Source organism: Protobothrops mucrosquamatus, unplaced genomic scaffold (genome assembly GCF_001527695.2).
Source record: "Protobothrops mucrosquamatus isolate PMUCROS unplaced genomic scaffold, P.Mucros_1.0 scaffold3350, whole genome shotgun sequence".
Taxonomy (NCBI): domain Eukaryota; kingdom Metazoa; phylum Chordata; class Lepidosauria; order Squamata; family Viperidae; genus Protobothrops; species Protobothrops mucrosquamatus.
Window position 1 is genome coordinate 52,372 of NW_015389337.1, and position 11,744 is coordinate 64,115.

The 11,744-nt window shown below is 46.8% G+C and overlaps 1 protein-coding gene across 1 annotated transcript in view; it reads left to right on the plus strand.

The window, feature by feature from the left end:
* LOC107297512 (integrin alpha-X-like) overlaps positions 1 to 11,744 on the plus strand; it is a 38,053-nt gene that overhangs the window by 5,586 nt on the left and 20,723 nt on the right. Inside the window, exons 4-11 of the mRNA XM_029286335.1 lie at positions 320 to 405; positions 1,365 to 1,497; positions 2,099 to 2,241; positions 3,758 to 3,927; positions 5,776 to 5,956; positions 6,032 to 6,162; positions 9,839 to 9,996; positions 11,107 to 11,267. Of these exons, the coding sequence (XP_029142168.1) occupies positions 320 to 405; positions 1,365 to 1,497; positions 2,099 to 2,241; positions 3,758 to 3,927; positions 5,776 to 5,956; positions 6,032 to 6,162; positions 9,839 to 9,996; positions 11,107 to 11,267 (1,163 nt within the window). The remainder of the gene's footprint in view (positions 1 to 319; positions 406 to 1,364; positions 1,498 to 2,098; positions 2,242 to 3,757; positions 3,928 to 5,775; positions 5,957 to 6,031; positions 6,163 to 9,838; positions 9,997 to 11,106; positions 11,268 to 11,744) is intronic.

The following is an 11,744-nucleotide window of genomic DNA, read 5'->3' on the forward strand; positions in this document are numbered from 1 at the left end:
CTTTGATGTTGCTGGTTGGAAATATGACCTGTTTCCAGATTTATCTATATTTTGAGTAAACCTCCATTGAAATCGATGGAACAGACCTAAGTTGACAGATAATCCATCTGCTTGGCCTGCCATTGCTCCAACAGCGTTACCTCCCCAAAGTCTTCAGGTTGCACCAAGAGATACCAAGACTTGTTCGATATTTCTTTCAATCAACTTGATGCCCTCTTCTGCTCCACGAGGACCCCTATCCAAGCCTGGTCCACCCTCTGATCCAGTAGAAGCATCTCAGGGATGCTCATTTGTCTTCCTTTCCCACTTCCTTCTTCAGGTACTCAGTCCCGGAGCACTGGCAACACCTCTCAGTCCTTCGAGTTAGAGTTGTCTCAGGAAGGATTCAGTGCTTTACACACCCAGGTGAGTCACCCTCATCTCAGGTCCCCCAATGCAAATTAGATGTTGATAAGTAGCAGGTCAGACTTAAGTACAAGCATAAAACAGAGAGGAAAATAATTCAGAATTAAATGCCCGCGGAAATGAAGATCAGTGGGCTTCCTTGAACAAATAATCGGTAGAGGCCTTAGTCTTTGTGGACTGCAATGTCTGAAAGGAAAGTGTGCAGAATTAGACTTCTTGGGATTCCTGATTTCTACAGAGGTACATTGCTTTGACTAATTCAGAGTAAGGGATGTTTTGAATATTTGATTTGTCCCAAACATGGTTAGAATAGAATAGAATAGAATAGAATAGAATAGAATAGAATAGAAATAATAGAAATAATAGAAATAGAATAGTTGGAAGGGAACTTGGAAGTCTTCTTGTCCAATCCCCTGCTCAGGCAGGAAACCCCATACCATTTCAGACAAATGTTGTCCAATCTCTTCTTAAAAACTTCCCGTGTTGGAGCATTCACAACTTCTGGAGGCAAATCATTCCACTGATTAATTGTTCTAACAGTCAGGAAGTTTCTCCTTAGTTCTAGGTTGCTTCTCTCCTTGATCAGTTTCCACCTGTTGCTTCTCATCCTGCCTTCAGGGGCTTTGGAAAATAGCTTGACTCCCTCTTCTTTGTGGCAGCCCCTGAGATATTGGAACACTGCTATCATGTCCCCCCTCGTCCTTCTCTTCATTAAACTAGACATACCCAATTCCAGCAGCCGTTCCTTATATGTTTTAGCCTCCAGTCCCCTAATCATCTTTGTTGCTCTTCTCTGCATTCTTTCATTACAGGTTATTACAGGTGGGTTGTAGAAAAGAAAAATCAGAATATATTAATGCCCTACGAAAGGAGGAAGACGACAATTTCCATCAGAAGGATTTATTTTCTTTCGGTTGATTAACATCTTCTCTGCTTTGCTGGTTCTTTTGCTGGTTTAGGATGGCTCCATACTGGGGGCAGTCGGAACCTATGACTGGGCTGGAGGACTCTTCCTTTTCAACAGGCAGGGTGATGTGACTTTTATCAACATCTCCACCTCCTCCACAAATGATTTGAAAACTGCTTATCTTGGTAAGAGTAAAATGCAACCTCATAGACAGGGGTAGGCAACCTCGGCTCTTTTATGACTCGTGGACTTCAACTCCCAGAATTCCTGAGTCAGCTAGGCTGAGGAGAAAGGGAGAGGTTTCCATGCTGAGCCATGCTGGCTCAGGAATTCTGGGAGTTGAAGTCCACGAGTCATAAAAGAGCCAAGGTTGCCTACCCCTGTCTATGAGGTGATTGTATTGTTAATATTCTGTACTAAAATTAAGTCAGGGGTCGCTTTTTGTTATATGTGTTTGATGCATTTCTTTTGCCCCTTTATTCATTTGTAATTCCTTTTCATGTTAATTTGTATTACAATGCACGGTGTTGAAACTGAAATAATAAAGAGATTTAAATCATAAAGAGATTATTTAAAAATGTAGTTTGAGGATATAAGAAAGGAAGATCTAGGAACTGTTCTTACTGCCAGGGACAGTTGCTTGTGGCTAATTTTCATCTTGGGCTACGCATACCCCAGAAGCATCTGCATTATCCTGGCTAGTTGAGAATACCTTTTATAAAACTGTAAATAAGCTGTGTGCCTTTGTTTCATCCTCTTCCTTGATCATCTTTGTGTCCTCACCAGGTTATTCAATTCAGGAAGTTCAAGTCAATGGACGGACAAGCTTCGTAGTGGGAGCCCCGCGTTATCAACACATGGGCAAAGTGGTCTGGTTCAGCCAAAAGAGAGGGCAGTGGCAACAGATATCAGAGCTCTCTTTAAAGCAGGTAAATGGGCTGATCACCTGCAGGAATGATTTAGCTTGTAAGCTTGTATTTTGATTGGGCCTACTGTCCATCAACCAGAGAAGGAGATTTCTCTCTTGATAGCAGCCTTCCGATGTTTGAGAGGCTGTCGCAAAGAAAAGGGGGACAACCTTTTCTCCAAAGCACTGGAGGGCAAGAGAAGAAGCAACAGATGGAAACCTATCAGAGATACAACCTAGAACATAGGAGAAATTTCCTGATAGTTAGAACAATTAATCAGTGGAACACTTTGCCTCCAGAAATTGTGGGTGCTCCATCACTGGAGGTTTTTAAGAAGAGAGTGGACAGCTGTTTATCTGGAATGGTGTAGGGCAGACATGTCAAACACAAGGCCTGGGGGCCGGATGCGGCCCGTGAAGTGGTTTCATGTGGCCCGCGAAGCCATCCTGGAAACAGTGGGCTGGCCCAGGCCAGCCAGGAGGGAGCCAATGTACAATTTTGTGGTGGCCATCTATGCTGAAACGCATTCAGTCTTAGCTCCACAAGGCCGTCTGGAAACAGCGAGGAACCAGCCCCTGCCGTGTGGGCCCCGACCCCTGGGTGCATGCTGGGGAGGTATCACCCTTTGTGAGGAATGAAGAAATGGACCATGCCTTGGCGCTTGCCCCGATCCCACCCCCTTCTGCCAGAGACCCTCAGATCTGTCCCACTCCTGCCCAGGCCCCCACAGGCACCCTTGACGTGAACGATGTAGAGCTGGCCATGCCCACCCAGTAGGCCACACCCACTCCACCCATGCTCACTCAGTAGGCCACACCCACCCTGGCCACACCTACCTGGCCCCCTGAGGGCAACCGCAATGCTGATGCAGCCCTCAATGAAATTGAGTTTGACACCCCTGGTGTAGGGTCTCCTGCTTGGGCAAAAGATTCCTTAATTCCAGAAAACTATTTAAACATTTCAAGCATTTGGATAAATAAAATCCTAAAGCATTATGGCTACCTACTAAACCTCAACTTTTTTTAGTCTCTCCAGATTTAAGGAGAAGTTTGATCCTCTCAACATATACCCTTTCATGAAACCAGAAAGCTTCTGTTTAAAACTACTTTAAATGCCATACAGGAGCTCCCCAAAAGGAATTTTCTAAAACATTGGAGCAATTAAATCTGAACATTCTTGAGTGGAAACCTAACAACTATCTATCCACAAAGAGTTTAAATACTTCAGTGGATCAGAAACTCTGCCAGCTTTGACTGCAGCATCTGGCTAATGGGTCCTTTGCTAAATTTCAAGTTGCTTTTGGGGTCCTTGGTGTTCTCCGAGCTTGGTGGTTTTCTTGCAGATGTTTCATTACCAAATTAGGTAACCTCATCAGTGCAAAACTGCTTTCCTTTCGGTCTCTGGCAATGGAGGCTTTGCTGGGACACACAGTGGATAAAGGGAAAAAAGGGAGGGGGGCATCAGGCGGGGAAACTGGTCAGACTTGAGGATCCTAGGCAAATATTTTTTTAAAATGGAAATTTTAAAGTCCCCCCAGATCGGCTCGTATTTTGGGGCTACCCTGTGTGCTGTGGACTTGGACAGAGACGGGAATACTGACTTGGTCCTCATTGGCGCACCTATGTACTATGATGGCACTGCAGGAGGAAGGGTCTATGTTTGCCAAAGGCAGGTAAGTAAAAAACTGGACTGGGGACTGGGAGCTGTGTCTGTGTCTGTGTCTGTGTCTGTCGCTGTGTCTGTGTCTGTGTCTGTGTCTGTATCTGTGTCTGTGTCTGTGTCTGTGGCTGTGGCTGAGGCTGAGGCTAGGCTGGGTTGGGCTGGACTAGGTTTTCTTTTCAGTAGTTTGGAATGTTGCAGGATCCAATCTTGCTCAGTCACTGGGTCCAGAGTTTTAGTCTTCCGAGCCCCTGCGACTATGTAGGAAAGATGGGGGGCGGGGGAAGCTAACCACCTGATTGCAAGAACTCAAGCGAGTGGTCGGTAGCCTCACATTGCAATGAACAAGGACATACATTCAATTTTGCAGCTACTAAGATTGTTGGTCAAGCAGGTACAAAGGTAGCTAGGGAAATTATTGAAGCCTGGGAAACAGGCCATTTGTCAGTCAACAGAGGTGCTGATTTACCACCAGCTCATTGGGTACTTAGGAGCCAAGGACTTGGCAGCACAAGGAAACAACAGCCAGTGGCTTAATAGCCGGCTATCAATACTCCAATTAACAAATAAAAAACCACACGCAACCAGGTACAACATAAATACTACGCATAGACTAGCCCAGTGGTGGCAAACCTATGGCACAGGTGCCACAGGCGGCACTCAGAGCCCTCTCTGTGGGCACTTCTCTGAACTGCTGCTGGCGGGCTGAGGAGCCCCAGAGTATGCCGGTTGAGGGGCTGGCAGGCTGTGGCTGCTGACGGGCACTGTCGGCCCCCATGCACTCACTGGCCTCTGTGTGTGGGGCCGATGGTGTCAGGCAGCAGCTGCCCCGGCCCCTGCCTTGCCTTGCCCTGAGATAATGGCACCCCCACCCTGCCTCGCCTCACCCTGCAGGACGAGCCTCCTATCCACCACCCCACCTGCCAGACACCCCTGGATTTCCCCCAAACCTGCCCGGCCCCCACAGGAGTCCCTCCCCACGAGCAACATCGAGGTGACCATGCCTACCTTGGCCACACCCACCCAGTCTGCCATGACCACCACAGCCATGTTCACCAGTGGGCCAGGCCCACCCGGCACCCAGCAATAAATAAGTGGGTTTTGGGTTGCAGTTTGGGCACTCGGTCTCTAAAAGGTTCGCCACCACTGGACTAGCCCAAAGCACACATCCTGGTAGAGAGAAGTTCCCTGAGGATGAGTTCCAGTACGAGTTTGAAAGCTCGGAATATTAAACCTCTGATCCCAGTGACCAACCCAGATCGGATCCTGCAACTTTATCCTGGGACACGTATATTCGCCTTCATTGATGAGTTTGGAATGAGTTGCGTTTAGAGCCTTGGAACCTTCAAGAATAATATAAACTGGATTCGCATCAATTTTTAAAAGCATCATTCATTCATTCATTCATTCATTCATTCATTCATTCATTCATTCATTCAGCTTTTTTCCCAAGCAGCCAGCCCGAGACTAGCGACAATGAACCCTGAGACAAAGTACCAGCGTTTAGCTCAAGTTGTTGGAGAATCAAAAAGACAGCATTATGGCTGTGAACTGAATGATAGAACGGTTCAGCTGTGCGGCAGCGCAGGAGTGGCTGCAAGATAAGGTCAAAAAAGTCAAGATGGCAGTTGCAGCAGTGCCAAACAACACCCGTTTTTGTTTACGTGCATTGTGAAGCTTTCATTGCGTCATTGCAGCCACCATCTCGACATTTTTTTTACCATATCTTGGGGGGGGGTGTGTGGAGATGAACAGAAATACATGCCGGGCTGTTATTCAGGGGTTTGATTTCCTCCAGGCACAATGACTTCTGGAGGAAATGCTTTCAGCCCAATTCACGTGCCTTTCCTTCACCCCATTTCCCTTCCAGGGAGAAACATTTTTCTGTGGCAACGAATTGCAAGGGGAGCCCCATCACCCCTTGGGCCGCTTTGGAACCAGCATAGCAGAAGCCGGGGAAATTACTGGGGATCAGTGGACAGATGTGGCTGTTGGGGCACCATTGGAGGACGAGAATCAAGGAGCTGTGTACATCTTTCAGGGAAAGAGTAGATCCCTCAACCCTGCTTTTATCCAGGTGAGCCTTCAGCTGCCCACATCCCTTTCATCCCTCTGCCTCTTTATCGTCTTACTCTCTGTTTCTTCTTTGCAGCGCATTCAAGCTTCTATCCTGCCTAACAGGATGCAGTATTTTGGTCAAGCTCTGGACGGGGGGTCGGAGCTTACAGGAGACGGACTCCCAGATCTGGCTGTTGGGGCTGATGGACAAGTGCTGCTCCTAAGGCAAGGCTGGTTTCTATTCTATTCTATTCTATTCTATTCTATTCTATTCTATTCTATTCTACTCTACTCTACTCTACTCTACTCTACTCTACTCTACTCTACTCTACTCTACTCTACTCTACTCTACTCTACTCTATATACTCTATTCTATTCTATTCTACTCTACTCTACTCTACTCTACTCTACTCTACTCTACTCTACTCTACTCTACTCTACTCTACTCTACTCTACTCTATTAAATACAGAATAACAGAGTTGGAAGGGACCTTGGAGGTCTTTTGGTCCAACCCGCTGCTCAAGCAGGAGACCCTATACCACTCTTGACAAATAGATATTCAGTCTCTTCTTAAAAACCTCCAGTGATGGAGCACCCACAATTTTTTTTTTGAAGACGAGCCATTTCATTGGTTAGTTGTTCTCCCTGTCAGGAAATTTCTCCTTAGTTCTAGGTTGGTTCTCTCCTTGATTAGTTTCTATCCATTGCTTCTTGTCCTGCCTTCAGGTCAGTGGTGGGATTCAACTATGTGAACAACCGGTTCTCTGTGTGGATGCCGCTTCTGGAAGTCTATTCTGGGCCTGGGCAACAAAAAATTAGCTACCGGTTCTGCTGAAGTGGTGCGAACTGGCTGAATCCCACCACTGCTTCAGGCGCTTTGGAGAATAAGTTGACTCCCTCTTCTCTGTGAGAGCCTCTCGGATATTGGAAGATTGCTATCATGTCCACCCTAATCCTTCTCTTTGTTAGACTAGACAAGCCTAGTTCCCTCAATTCTTCATTGTATAATTTAGCATCCAGACCCCTAATCATCTTTGTCACTCTTCTCTGTGCTCGTTCTGTTCTGTTCTTTAACACATGTATATAGCCACCCATCTTATAACTCCCCATGGTTTTATGTAAAGTCTATCGGTATGAATGCACCCTTTCAAAGTATTGAAGTAAAGTAGACAATTGTCCATTTCTAACGAGGAGTGAGAAAAATCTGATCCGTAAATGAAAGGAACTCTTTTAAAGGTGTCCCTTAATTTATTGAGGCAAGGGAAAGGAAAGCAAATTGGACCAGGCACAACCAGCAGAGACAAGAAGGCTTAGGATTGATCCCAAACATTTTGCTAGCTAAAGTGGAAAAGTAATGCAATTCCTACATCTGTATGGAAAGACACCCAGACATGTGCAAAACCAATTTCTGGGGAGTTTAGCTTTGTAAGTTGGCACCCAGATCAAAAAGCACAGGTGGACATTCAGGCTGCATTATGGGTCATGGGATGAAGTGCTATCTAGTGCGCTCTCAGAAAGTTACTTTTCAAGATTTGATCTACTAGATCAGTGGTGGCGAACCTTTTAGAGACCGAGTGCCCAAACTGCAACCCAAAACCCACTTATTTATTGTCGGGTGCCGGATGGGTGTGGTCCACTGGGTGGGTGTGATGGGCATGGCCTACTGGGTGGGCGTGGCCAGCTCCTCTCAGCCCCAGCCCTGGCGGCGCGCTCGTCTTTCACGGCAGAGGGGCCAAGGCAGCGGCTGGGGGTGGCTCCGGGCAAGGCGGGCGGTACTTCGGCGCTGACAGGGTGGGGCTGCCGGGCAGGTTGCCAGCCAGGAGTTGGTGGCCTTTTGGGAGAGCAGAACCCCCGTACGCCCCCATAGCCCAGGTGGCCGGCTCTTTCTAGATCCATGGGGCAGAGGCCTTTTGCAGGCCTCCGGAGCCCGGATTGGGCCACCGGCGCACTGCAAAATCGCCCCGCAGCCATGGATGCGAGCTCCAGAGGCTTCGAAAAGGCCTTAGCTGCCTCCACCATCCAGCCCGGATCTGCCCAGCTCTTGCAGCTGCTCCCTGACTCCCAGTGCAGAGAGAAAGAGAGAAAGAGCACAGGCACATGTGGAGAGGGGACGGGGAGCAGCCTGGGCCCGCCTCCCTCTGGGGCAATGGCTCGCGTGCCCACAGGGACGGCTCTGCATGTCACCTATGGCACGCGTGCCACAGGTTCGCCACCACTGTACTAGATCCTTTTGATTTTCGTGCACGCTTTTCTCAGCAGGGAAAGTGGAAAAAGGCATTTTCCTGCCTCTGGAATGCAAGGAAAAGACAATATCATAAAAAGAGATATGTCTCCTTGAGTCTGTGTTGTTTGTGCCTGTGTCTGAAATACAGGTAGTCTTCAAGTTATGACTGCATTGGAGCTTGCCCATCATGGTCATAACTCATGATGGTGACCAGCCTGTTTTTATGACCTTTTTCTCTGGTAGTTGTTAAGCAAACGCCACGGGCATTAAATGAGCCAATTGTTGGCTATGGGCTTTTGCCTAAAACCAGAAGTAAATGTCAGTTTTGGTCAAAACCATCGTAAAATTTGGTCATGTGACTCTGGAACTCTGCAAAAGGCTCTAAAATGGCTCAGTTGGTTGTCATGTGACAGGGGGTTGGTGACCATTGGAAATTCAAAGCGAGGGCGTAACTATCCCCAGAGAGGTCTGTCAGGACTTGAAAAGGTTGCTAAACAATTAGCCATAACTCGAGGACTACATGTACTTTGTGAGTCTAAATCAGAGGTCCCCAACCTTTTGGGCACCAGGGACCAGTTCCATGGAGAAAAGTTTTTCCACGGACCAGAGAGTGCGTGGTTTTATGTGCTGCCTGCATCCCATGGATGGGGCTTTGCTTGTTTGTGTGAACCGGTTGCTGGCATGCCACAGCCCGGTACTGGTCCACGGACCAGGGGTTGGGGACCCCTGGTCTAAAATCAGGGCTTTTCAACCAGTGGTACAGGTACCACATGTGGTACATTGGCACCTGGTAGGTGGTACGCGACCATCTTAGAAAAGTGGTAGCGGGGGAGGGGAATGAGCTGAATTGGTGGCAGCACCGCACAAGCCTGAGTGAGAGATGGCTGGAGCTGCAGGGCTGTCAGGGCTCAGTGGAAGCACCAGGATCAGCACTTCTTCGGGACTGTCAGGGCTCAGTGGAAGCACCAGGATCAGCGCCAGCCTCCAGCTGGAGCTCGGCGCTGATCCTGGTGCTTCTGCTGAGCCCTGAAGAAGCACCAATCAGCTGGAAAGCAGCACTGATCCTGGCGCTTCCGCTGGGCCCAGAAGAAGCGCTGATCAGCTGGAATGTTGCAGCATCTCCAGGGTCTTGTGATTTACATTCAGATGCTTGGCAACTGATCCATATTTATGACGGTCACAGAGTCCCAGGGTCATGTGAAGTGACCAAAACCTGCTGCAACCACTCATCAGACGGGGGGAATAAAAAGCAACCCCCCCCACCCTACCCCTGTTGCCAATCCGCAACAGAAATGCTCACAACAATGAAAACCTCGGATAGGAGGAAGAGCGCCGCCGGGTGGGCAGGCAGGTGTCTTGCTCAGCTGTGCCTTGGGGGGCACTTTTTTCAGTGCCATTGTAACTTCAAACAGTCACTAAGCGAACTGTTGTAAGTCAAGGACTACCTGTACTTTATCACTTTTTTCCTTTTTTTTTGTCATCAAGTTTTTGACACCTTGCTAGGCGACTGGTGGTACTCGGATATTGCCATATCCTAAAAGTGATACAATGGGTGAAAAGGTTGAAAAGCCCTGGTCTAAATGACATTTTCTGACAAGCGAGTAGATCTTCTCAGAATGGATCTCGAATGATTCCCATAGCTCACTCCAGTATGTGCCTATTTATGTCTGCCATAGATCCCGACCTGTGGTCAGTGTGCTGACTGGAATAAGCTTTAACCCAACTGCCATCCCCATCTCTGCCTTTGAGTGCGAAGGCCAGGAAGTGATGAACAGGGAAATCAGCACAGCAACAGTCCACTTTAAAATCCAGGGAGACTCCCGGTTTACCTTCGGTAGGTTTACAGATCTTCAAAGGAACAGTTTCTCAGATTATTTCTTCCCCACAGCTCCTCTGTGTATCTGAAGGGCAATGCTGGGATCTTCTAAGAATTGTGTCAGTCAATAGGAAGCCTCCAGAGATCTGACCAGCACCTCATAAATTCAGAGGGTTTCACTAAGATAAGATAAGATAACTTTTATTGTCATTTTTTTTACTGTGGGCACAATGGCACACATCAAAAATGAAATTTAGTTTCCCGCTCTCAAAGTGAAACACATACATGACACACACCAAAACATATTATGAACAACATATGTATAGACCCACATCCCTACATATACATAGCAAATAAATATTAAATATTGTCCATCTTGAATATATAACGGAAGGAGGAAGCTTGAGAGTTCACGAGGTTAATGCTGTATGGAATGAAACTCTGGCTGAATCTGGATGTTCTGCCACGGATACCACGAAGCCTCCTCCCAGAAGGTAACAAGGAAAACAGGTCGTGAAGAGGATGTGTAGTGTCCCAGATAATCTTATGGACTCTGCTCAGGCAATGCTTCTGTGCTATGTCCTGGATGGGAGGGAGGGAACTGCCAATGATCTTTTCGGCCATTCTCACCACTCTCTGCACCGCCTTCCTGTCTGAAGCAGTGATGCCTTCAAACCAGACTGTGATGCTGTATGACAGGATGCTCTCGATTGTCCCCCTGTAGAAAGTGGTCAGGACAGGGGAAGGAAGATGTGCTTTTCTCATGCTGGATTATTGTTCACTGTTTTTTGCAGTGTTCTCTCATAAATTAAAATATTGTGGAAAATTCACCAAGGTATGATTGCAGTACAATCCGTCATTAAACCTAGCATCCCTAAAGACAATGTCCTCAGAGAAATCCAAGACAATGGTAGGGACTTCCTAGCTGTAACTCATCAAACTTTTGTGCTCTAGGCCAGAGGTCCCCAACCTTGGTCACTTTATGACTTGTGGACTTCAACTCCCAGAATTCCTCAGCCAGCATGGTTGGGGACCCCTGCTCTAGGCCTCTTGTAAGAGAAGTTGTACTATATATCAGGGATGATCTTGGAATCTAAGTGTTCTGAATTTGATTGTAATCTCCCTCAGGCAATGACATTTCGAGCACCATTCAGTATACTTTGACCTTGGATCCTGGTCGACAGAAAGTACGAGCCATTTTTCACCAGGGCTCGAGCTTATCTACCATCACAGAAGAGATGAAGATAGATGTGAGGCCAGAATCCAGGCAGTACCGTATACAATTACCGGTGAGAGAAGAGGTTTTGGAGGGGGTGGGATGGGCAGGATTCACATCAGAAACAGTTTTTTTTAAAAAATATCTGATCTTTAACGTGAAACATAAGATGCTGCCATGAAATCAAGCAGGTTTATATATGTTGTTATGAAAACAACATTTTTAATATTTAGCAAACAGCATGTTGTCTGGGTTCATGTATTTAAAAAACAATGAATAATAATTAATTTCTGTATTTATTTATTTATTTATTTATTTATTTATTTATTTATTTATTTATTTATTAATTAAATTTATATCCCGCCCTTCTCCTTACGGACTCAGGGCGGCTAACAATCAGATAAAAAACACACACATTATACACCTATTAAAATTGATTAAAAAGAAATATTTAAACTCGTCAAATTTAAAAATAAATAAAACCCCTTTAAAATCCCTTAGGCCAGTCCCGCAAGCTGGAACAACCACGTCTTGAGGGCGCGGCGGAAGG